General features: G+C 34.5%; 1 protein-coding gene across 5 annotated transcripts; it reads right to left on the bottom strand.

The window, feature by feature from the left end:
* Positions 1 to 1,177: 1,177 nt before the first annotated feature.
* Positions 1,178 to 9,454, bottom strand: LOC114390747 (probable ion channel SYM8). Of its 5 annotated transcripts, none has more exons than XM_028351622.1 (12): positions 8,782 to 9,450; positions 8,345 to 8,413; positions 7,651 to 8,268; positions 7,276 to 7,458; positions 7,064 to 7,123; positions 6,756 to 6,959; positions 6,119 to 6,367; positions 5,779 to 5,877; positions 3,723 to 3,917; positions 1,869 to 1,961; positions 1,552 to 1,794; positions 1,178 to 1,467 (listed from the first exon to the last, which is right to left on the bottom strand). In XM_028351622.1, exons 1-12 carry the CDS (start codon positions 9,106 to 9,108, stop codon positions 1,249 to 1,251), a joined length of 2,559 nt encoding a protein of 852 aa, XP_028207423.1. In that variant the 5' UTR covers positions 9,109 to 9,450; the 3' UTR covers positions 1,178 to 1,248. The 5 variants fall into 5 exon arrangements, 2 of the variants coding, with proteins under 2 accessions (XP_028207423.1, XP_028207424.1); XM_028351623.1 differs by having other exon boundaries at positions 8,789 to 9,116; XR_003662007.1 differs by lacking the exon at positions 1,178 to 1,467 and having other exon boundaries at positions 1,655 to 1,794; positions 1,869 to 1,945; positions 8,782 to 9,454.
* Between the last annotated feature and the right edge of the window lie 1,213 nt (positions 9,455 to 10,667).

Below are 10,667 nucleotides of genomic sequence, written 5' to 3'. Positions count from 1 at the left end.
GTTAAAAATCATCAAACATGTGAACTAATCAGAATAAAATTATTTGAACTTAACGAGTAATCTTAAATTGAAATCTTAAATTAAAATAAAAAATTAACTGCTAAAGGATACATTCACAATATCAACTAGTTTGAATTCGACTGGGTTGACTTAAGACCCAAGAAAAAAATTATGAGTAAATAAAAGAATTTGCTTATAAATGATAATTTTATTGTACTAATATACTTCAAAAAAAATTATTATAAAATTATATTTAAAAATAAATTTTAAATAAAATAATGATAATTTTAATAAACTATTTTATGAGTAAATAAAAGATTTTATTTTTAAATTTTTTTTAGGCCTCTCAAGTTCGTGAGACCCCTTAAATTGGATTTAGATGATTATATGTTAATCGATTTGTTAACTAACTTATAAATGAATTTGAATTTTCTGTTTTCTTTGTCCCCTTTCTCTCGAGCTGCTGCTTATTTAATATGAAAAGACACACAAGAAAGTGAATTCTACATAGACCACTTCGAGTCACAGCAAAATCTTTCTTTTATCATAGAGCAATGTGTACATAGTTTCTACATACATATGTTAAGAGTTACCACTTGAACTCCTTCCCAGTTACCTATCTTCTATATGTGAAAAAAGATTATTTTACAAGTTTATAAATATTAGGGGAAGAGAGGCATTCCGTGTCTCTCTAAAAATTTTAAATAATAAAAAAAAAAGTTGATTTGAAATTTAGATGAAAAATTTAAAAAAGTGATTTAAGAATAAAATTATCCAATAAAATGTGTATACCAAAGGAATAATTATTTTTATTAATAGTTATAGATAATATTGGACGTTAAATAAAATATTAAATTATAATTTCAATCCCCTATATTTTTTTAATATGTAAATTTGATTCATTGAACAAACGTTGATTTTGATGTAACATATTAGTGTTGACTTGAAACTTATGATCCTTTGTTCTTACACAAAATAATTAATCACTAAGATTCTTGTTTTATTTAGTTAATTATATTAATATTATTTTTATGTATCATTAGTAAAAAGTTATTAATTTTTCTTCAAATTATCAAAATTTATAAATTAAAAAATATTTAATATATAAATCATTTTAATTTCATTTTATATCATTTATATATTTCTATTTTACTAATTTATAATTAAATTTCATAAATTAATTACAAAAAAAAAATTGTAAATTAATTTTAATATCCATATTCTAAAAAAAAGAAATGTTTGAAATTGTCAATCTCCTTTGGCAATAACAACAAAAACATCAGCAATGGACCATATTCTTGGCAGCGACTTTTGAGAAGGGTTGATAATAGCTCGATCTTGGTTAGCCAGGCGATAGCCGATAACAATCTCGTTTCTTGTACGACCCCTAATCATTATATCATAGAAACACACTTCTTCCTTGTCAAATAAATACAACTCTGCTGCTTTCGTACACATCTCGTTCCCCTGCCATAAGTCAACCTATATGTAATTTTACCATAGAAATTTCTTCAGAATAAAGCAATAATAATAAGTTCAACCCACTGATACCTCCTCTGCAAATAATTCCTCAAGAACACGGTTAATTTGCTTGTCTTCTGCCACCATTGCTAGTGCCATGCTAACCAGCTCATTAGATAACACATAATCACTGATTCTTGACACAGACACTAGATTTCTAGTCCTAGAATCTAAAATTTCACTAATTATAATTGATTTAACTGAAGCTTGCTGCATGTCACGGATCCAAGAGTTGTGAGAGAACCCAGTGTCTTTGTATGGTAGACGTTTTGACTACCACAACATGAGACAATAGTCAGTGATGTGAACATGATAACCTTAATTTCAAATGCAACAAAACTGGATACCTGTATGTCCCGAATGAGTAGAAGGGTAGCTAGGGACCTTGAGTCAGAGTGAGCTACAGAGTCCTCCACTGACTCATCTGCAAGAATAAGGATCTGTCCTCTTGTAGTTAGTATACAGTTGAATAAAACTTTATTTTACTTTGCTTGACTGCCTTTAATCTAGCTAGAGATATTTTATTACACTTAATCCTATTTCAACACTTTGCTCGTAAGTTTACTTGGGTACAATAATGTTTAAAATTGAGCAAAGTATTAGAATGTGAGAAACGAGACAAGGAGAAACGCGAATGAAATACAATCTAAAGCTTTTGCAGAGTTTTAGAAAGATCTTGGGACAAAAAATGGAAAATGAAAGATATATAAGCTTGCCATATTTGGCAATTTGGTCTTTAACAGACCCAACCTCACCTACTAAAATAAGACTTTTGCGTTGCTCATAATTATTTTTTGACAGCATGGATATTTTATCCCATCCACAAACCTTGTGGTGGAAATCATTCTAACCGAATCATTTTTTCTAGCTAAAATTGTAAATTTGGTCCCCCTAGTTGTCTCCAATTTCGATTTTAGTCCACATTTAAATTTATTCACGAATTTAATCTCCATTTTATGTCCAATCCCGTAAATTTGGTCCCCAAAGCCAGATTTGGATGTTGACGGTTTACCACATGTCACCTTCTGATTGGACTATTCCAAACCTTTATGCAAAAAACATTTTTGAACCATCTTCTTGATCTCTCTCTCTCTCTAGACAAATGTACCAAAGAAAGACACAGCTGGAGCTCATCCTCCTCCACCTCGACACCTACGTCAGCTCCGTCGGGAAGCACACGCAGACGTTGTGGGTGTACGAGAACGACGAGATGGTGCACCGCACCGTCTCCTACATCCTCGGCCTCTACAAGATCTTCGACGAGATCCTCGTCAACGCCACCAACAACAAGCAACACGACCCGTCCATGGATGCCCTCAAGGTCACCATCAACGCCGAGGCCAATACCATCTCCGTCTTCAACAATGGCGACGGTGTTCCCGTGGAGATCCACCAGGAAGATAAGGTCTACGTCCCTGAACTCATCTTCGGCCACCTCCTTACTAGCAACAACTACAATGATAAGGTCTACGTCTTCAACAATGACAACGAGAAGAAGACTACCGGCGGACGAAACAGTTATGGTGCCAAGCTCACTAACATCTTCTCCACAGAGTTTGTCATCGAAACCGCCAATGGAAAGCGTAAGAAGAAGTATAAACAGGTCTTCATTTTCTCCCTGAAAGTTTGTTTTGTGTCTTTGTGTTTAATTGAACAGTTCTAGGGTTTTCAAGTCATTTAATTGGAGTATTTCTCAATTGAGTGATTGTTGTTTTAGGGGTTGATACGACACGCAGATCCTTTATGGTCCAATCACAACGTGACACATAACAGTCAATGTTCGTTTGTAACAATCAATGTCTAAATCTAGGCTTGAGGATCAAATTTACGGGATTGGACATAAATGAGAGACTAAATTTGTGAATAAATTTAAAGGGAGACTAAAATCGAAATTGGAGACAACCAGGGGGACCAAATTTGCAATTTTTCCTTTTTTCTATTCTTGAAAGGAGAAAGGATATTGCTAAAATTATACAAATGGGATAGAAGTATACTCAATCAGCTATCCAAAATTCTTATTGAATTAATTTGCATAAATATGATCATCTATTAATGTCCAGCTTTACCTTTTAGTTATTTATGACACCAGCCTCTAATATTCACATGGTGCATAAGAGCTAGAGGATTCCTTCCTCAAGGCACATCGATTCATTTCATACCTGAAATGCAATAATATGAAGAGAAAAAGATTCAAAACTTACAGAATCAAAAGTCTCCAGTGGAAGACCCTCCAGGTGCCGCCTAATCACAGCATTACCCTCCCTATGGACAAGTTTTATGTTCTCTAACTCAGAAACATCAAGTCCACCATCAACAAGCTTCTTTTCTCTTTCCTTTTCAGGAACCTCATTGAACATCCAAAGTTCTGAACCAGGAGCCAAGAGTGCCTCTAAAACCTATGAAACAACAACGATTAAGGAAATCTTAGAGGATAACGAAGCTAGAGTCAAGTTGCATATTAGTAGGAGATGAATCTATTAGATTAAAGCTATGTGTGACTATTTACCATTATTACATAATCCCATAGAGATTATTGGATGCAGTTTCTGCGTATATGTTCACTGCTGTCATTCTGATCTTTCCTTTTTTATATTTGGTGATTTTCTGATGTTTCCATAAACAATTGTAATTAATACATTAAACCTAATTAATTAGACCAGCAGGCATTAATAGATGCTGTTTCTTCTTGGTTGAAATACAATAAATTCAATGCATTTAAGTAGAGATTATTGGATGTAATAAAAGTGTTGTTCTGATGTTTCCATAAACAGCACACTAAACCTAACTAGTGTTTTATATTTAAATTTATAATAAATAATTTATATTATGATATAAGGTTATTTTTAAAATTCATGTTACCTAGTCTCTCTTTTCTTTTGTTGTCCGTTAAAATTTAGTATTCACTCCCATAGAATATGATTGGTTGTACAGCAATACAATAAGGCTTCATTTTTAAGTTTGGTAATTACTTCGTGGTCACAAATGAAATAATCCTTGATGCATATCTGTATCCATGTTTTAGTTTACACCAAAAAAGCAGTCTGTCTATTTTTTAACTGTTTTGAAAACTTATTCTCTACAACCGGTTTTGGAGTAGAAAATTAGGAACACAAATTTTTTTGTTTCCTTTAACCTATATTCGTGGATTCCCTACTCTCACTTCAAACCACCATCACCACCCGGACCTCAGCTGCAATCAGAGAACATTTGTAAGCTTTCAGAATTTAATTTTCAAAACAATATTCATAAAACAGGTTTTTTTTGGATATTTTTAGTCTGTGAAATAGTTCTATGAAATAATTTTTTGTTTAAAAAAATAAAAAGAATCAAACAGGCCACTAGATTCTGGAAATTGACTCCATAAACCTGTTAACACAATTAAGACAAATTTAGTTGGGAAAGATGGCTATGGATAATGAAGATATGAACACCGACAGAAGCTCCATAGGCAACCCTGTTAATGCTGGATTTGGTGGTATCAATAGGGATCAGCGTGGCAACTGGATCACTGGTTATGATTCGGAAGCTGTGGTTACACTACTAGCTTGAATGCTGACCTCCTTGCAATCAATTTTGGTATGATTTTGTGTTGGAATTTGGGTCACAGAACCATCGTTCGTGAATCTAATTCCAAGATTGCTTTGAATTTAATCATGAAAGGTGTGGACTCAACGCATCCTTATGCTCCTGTTGTTCAGAAGATTGAAGCTCTTTGTCATCAAGCTTGGTCCCTTTCCTTCATCCATACTTATAGGGAGGGGAACAAATGTGCAGGTTAGTTAGCTATAGCTGGAGGCACCCTGGATTCTCCTCTCACTGTTTGGGACCATTGTCCCACCTGCTATTTAAGTTTACCCTTTTAGCTGATGCTTTAGGCATTGGGACCCCTAGAGGGAAAACTTAGTTTGTTAGCTTCTTGTTTCCTGTTTCTGTTTAATCTTTCTGAATGATAAAAAAATAAAATCACCAGCTTGAAGGGGTTTGAAACCCCCTGGAGGCCCCTTGTGGCCAAGGCATGGCCACCATAGCTGAGAATAGTACCACAACCAAAGGGTGTAGCCATGTTGGGACACATGATGATCTTAGCAAAAAGAATACCAGCTCCTTGGTTCTTGTTAAGCGTATAGAAAGATATTAAAGAAGAGAATTGGTTCTTTCTAAACATCAATAGGATGGTGCATGATACCAGCGTCACTTGTAAAAAAAAAGTAAGGATACATAAGACCATAATATAGCGTAGGCAATTTAGAGAATTACCATGATCATATCATCAATATCACGACGCCAGCCACAAAACAATATCTTGTCAGGATACTTAGGTGGATCATGTATCCTTGAACAAAGTCCCTTATGTACCTGTCCAAGATATTTAACATTAAAAACAGCATGTAATACACACATAGAGAGAGATAGACGTGTTTGTGCATGCGTTTCTGATGGCAGGAATTTATCATGAGTCACCTACTATCATTAATTTAATAAATCCAAGACAATGTGCAACATATACTAGATTCTAAGCACCAAATCAGTATATTTTCCAATAAAGCAATCATACGTGGACACAGTTCAGCAAGAGAAGCTAGAACGGAAAGATAACCTCTGGAAGAGGACCTGGTGCGTAAGTGTCATCATCCTCAGCTATGACAAGGACTTCATCCCCATCTCTCAGGACATAACTATCATCTGGGTTGATGATAATCATGCCCCCATCTGCAGCAACCTTAACTCCACAAGGTATTGCATCAGGAAATGAAATTAATACATCTTTGAAAAAGAGACCATCCAGTTCAGGCCACCTTTTGATGTAAAACTCCGCATTCTCAAATCCCAAAATATCCTCCCATATCTGGCCAATAGAGGAAGCAAACGAACAAAACACTGAGTCACACGATGGAAAGGTACATGGAAACCAAATGCAACAGAGGAGTGATAAAATCCATAAAGTTTGAGACACTTTTAAGAACAGAAAAAATGGTAGTCAGTTTCTGTATGTAGGTAACAGACTATATATTACGATTGAAAATAGTTCATGCAGAAATTCATCTAGTAAGAGTCAGGGTTCATGAGGCATTCTGTATGTGACTTAGTAAACACACAGTAGCTATTATAAACACTAAGAATACATGAAGAAAAAGGGAGCAACACTTCATGAGGGTGGGTGGAAGATATCATCTCAAGGACTGACCTATCAATTTCAGTAATGCTTACGAGAAGGATTGAGTTATTTGACAAACCTGTGCAAGGCCAGGCTGTAGAGCACACTGAATCATCAAACGTCCAATTACATCATGTGCAACAACTGTTTCAATGAGTTCTCCGCCAACAAGTTTCACCAGAGGTTCGTTGTCAAGGTCACTCATCTCCACAACAACATGACCCCCTAAGCCCTCCCTTACACCTGTTAGGCTAAGAACAACTCTCAAAGCACGTGCATCACTCTGGAGATAGAGATTTGAGAAAAACATTGACTATGACGAAGTTACTATGGAAGAGTTAGACAACAATAACAATTAACAAAGGAATAATGAGTTAGGTAAATGACCTGATCTGCATTTTCATCTGAAGCTAATACAATGATTGCACGTGCCTTAGAAACTGAAACCTGTGAACAAATAATAATTAAATTTGAGAATGTAGAAAATAGGTAAACAACTCAAAACCCACTTTCCCCACATAATATGATTCAGAGATTATATAAAAAGGTATCATTTCCCTTGAAAGTAGAACAAAGAGTCAAAGATACCCCATCAATACCTTCTTTAGGTCAGCCAGTATAAGAGGACTGCCACTTCTACAAATTACGGATGTTCCCATGAAATCAAATTCCAACTTTGCTATGTCCATTTCCATTTCCTCCTTTTCTTTTTCTGCAAGCACCACAATAACACCACCACCAATACTCTTATTTGCTATTGCTAACTGCTTCAAAAGTGAGCCCTGCAATCAAGCATCACGTATCAGCTTCTTTTCTTCTTGTGAAGAAAAATAATTGATGCAAATCAGATGCACAGAACTCATGCAGAGGAGCTATCAGATAAAACAAATTCCCCAACATGACAGCCAACATCATATTCCATGTGAAATATCAAAAACTCAAAAAAGTCCATGGGGAACTGACGAGGAGATTACCAATTTGTCACTCCAACCAAGAATGAGTATGTGGTTTTTTTCAATCACTTCACTCTTCCCTTTTCTGAGAGAATCTACCTTCTCTGATATAGCATCTGAAACTAGCCCAAGCATCATAGCAAATATCAACATACCACCTGAACTAATTGAGACAGAGACAATCCTCTGCCCGGTTCCTTCTGTTTCAGCATGATTTCCTGAGTCAGCTACATAAGTCCAAGAATGCCAAAGTGCCTCAGCAAGGCTACCACCAGTCACCGCATACAAGGCTAAACCACCAAAGCCTATAAGAAATAGAGTTGCAAAGAGAAGGGCGAGCAGCTTTGCATAAGGATATATGGAGAAAAACACATCTACCATATAAGCAACCCTCTTCTTCAACGGTACATCCTCCTTGTTATTGTTTGTTCTCCTCAAGAAATTTACTATTTGAGGAAGGTAATCAAGATATTTGTACAACATAAAAGGTAAAATGAGGGTGACCACCACAATATACAAAGCAACTGTTCTACTGTCAGCGTTCAGGATATAAGAAAATGAACCATCAACTTTTTGTAAAGATGTCCTTTCATTGCCAGGACAAAAGTCAATTTGGCAGCACAGGTTAAGTTTCTCATCCTGCAACCAAAGAAATTGATAAAGAATCTATCCAGCAAGTTAATCACCATATTAATTTGTTGAATTAGAAGCTTACCTCCAGTTTTGTGAGCTTATATTGTAGATAAGCGGAATGGGGTACAAAAACAATAGAAGCAATAAAAAGCTGCAACAAAAAAGGGTTCAGATGACTGAGAATGAAATATTCAAAGAAATTGTATCGTCTCGTAGAAGAGCAAACAAAAGGGATCTAACTTAAGTATGATAATTGCAAAAGAGTAAGTAATGGTAGACAGAAAAGCCCAATAGGAACTATGTCCCACAAAAATGTTGATACCCTTTTGTAGAACATAGTATAAGTAGTTTTTGGTTTGGTGAGAGAATCCAATTGCAAAAGTTAAGAGAGAGACAGAGAGAATATATATATATATATATATATATATATATATATATATATATATATATATATATATATATATATATGTATGTATGTATGTATGTATGTATGTATGTATAACCAAGTAAGTAAGTAACCAGATACAAGATCGGAGAGCGCTGATGGTGTTGAGGTCTGGTGACTTGTGAAGAGAGTGGCGACGAGGATGTGGAAGGAGGAGGAGGAGGTGGTGGTGGCGGTGGTGGAACAAGTGAGGGTTTGGGAAGGTTGAGGTTGTGGGGTTTGAAAGATGTTTTTTTTTTCTTGGTGGTGGTGCCAAGAAAAGAAGGGTAGTTCCATTGCTCGTCGGAGTCAGAGACAGAGACAGAGAAATGGGTGTGTTTTGGATTTGGAATTGTCTTGCTCCTCTTTAAGGGTGGCTTCCTTAGACTCAGATTCGGAAATTCCTCATTGCTCTTTCGCATTCTGCACTGAGCTGAGTTGAGTTGAGACAGATTCCCTTTGTGTTTGTGGGGCTCTCTCTCAGATGCTGAGGGATGGGTCCTGAGTGAGTTGAGTGGGATCTACAAAGAAAGAGAATGTGTTGTGTGTGCTGAATTCTATTCTATTGTTGTTGGAAAGTTGAAACAGAAGAAGAACAACCTCTGCTTCTGTGTTTTAAGAATGTAGTCTTTTTCACTTTTTCTGTCATGTTGACGTGGAATGGATACTCACCCAATCAACCTTTCTTCAAATTTCAGTTTTTTTTCTGTTTCTACCTTCAAAATGATTCCCATCAACAACAGGAGGATTACTTGCCTTCTTAAGTAGGACAAAATGTTGAAGATTACTACATGGTTAGAAAAAGAAAAGAAAAATCTTTAATATTGATTTTAGGACATTACTTTAAGTGGACCAATATTATAAATGGTCCAAAATGAAGCATAACTCTGAATGTTAGATTAGTCTTATTTCATAGATCAAATTTACATCTTTTGCATCTCAAAATCGATATTTTTTCTTTATCTTCAGATGAACTTTTATTTTGAAGCCATAATGAAAAGTGAATCTTATAGATTGTGAAAAGAGGTTTAGGAAACGTGGACTGGAATGCAAATTGGGATGGGGTGGCGTAGTCAGAGAAAAGGGGATTGGATGAGTTTGTTGAGAATCTTATAATTTTTTTCATAATTTCTTCGCTACAAATGGATCCAAGTTCAATCAGAAAATAAGAAGAAAAAAAAACATTTGATTGTGAATAGATTTGGAATTTAATTAGTGTGAAGATTTATTAATTGTTTCGTGAGAAGCATTGGATTTGATTAGAGTTATGGAGAATGGATGATGTTGATGTTGATGTTGTTTTGCCTCCTTCAGAAGTGAAGTGTCTTATTGCTGGATTGAAGAAGCAAATTTAAGATGGTGACGTTGCTGCATCTTTGGTTGTTGTGGCAGAGAAATGTTATGGTAAAATATACCCCTCAGATCAAAATAGATCACTGGGTCCACTCTAGAATTCACATATATTTATACGCACAAACAAATAAGCCATAGTCTTTTTCTACATGGTACGGAAATTATATACGGAGACAATGCACGGTTTTATAAAAGAAAATGATATTGAAGCAAATTATCATAAAAAATTTAATTAATTTTTTATTTCCTTAACTTTTTAAAAATTTAGTTTTTATAATTTCTGAACATTTGTTTCACCGTTTAAGGTCTCTCAACAATTTTTTCATTAATATTTTTAATCTCTAAATTTTTGTTTAATTGATAATATTTCTAAAATTTTAGAATTTTAATTTTTAATTCCTAAACAAGATTTTAAATCTATTATTTTCATTTATTTAATGAGATCTCAAAAATTATAAAAAAAAAATATTTAAGGACTAAAAACTTTAATAAAAAAGTTTAATGACATTCATTTGTCAAACAAAAATTTAGAAACTAAAAATTAACTTTCAAAAAAATTTAGAAACTAAAATATTAATTAAAAAGATAAAGATCGTTTGTGTCAAATATGATTAAATGTTGTTTAAAT

Source organism: Glycine soja, chromosome 16, assembly GCF_004193775.1.
Source record: "Glycine soja cultivar W05 chromosome 16, ASM419377v2, whole genome shotgun sequence".
Lineage (NCBI taxonomy): Eukaryota > Viridiplantae > Streptophyta > Magnoliopsida > Fabales > Fabaceae > Glycine > Glycine soja.
Note: the sequence above shows the minus strand (reverse complement) of the source record. Positions and strands in the feature narration are given on the sequence as shown.

Bases quoted from the DNA above. Each gene is read 5' to 3' on its own strand.
- LOC114390747 (XM_028351622.1), bottom strand. From the start codon at position 9,108: ATGCGAAAGAGCAATGAGGAATTTCCGAATCTGAGTCTAAGGAAGCCA. The intron at 8,414-8,781 runs GTTACTTACTTA...TTTTTGTTGCAG, and splicing joins GCTCTCCGATCTTGTATCTG to CTTTTTATTGCTTCTATTGT. The intron at 6,368-6,755 runs GTTTGTCAAATA...TCTATTGGCCAG, and splicing joins TACAGCCTGGCCTTGCACAG to ATATGGGAGGATATTTTGGG.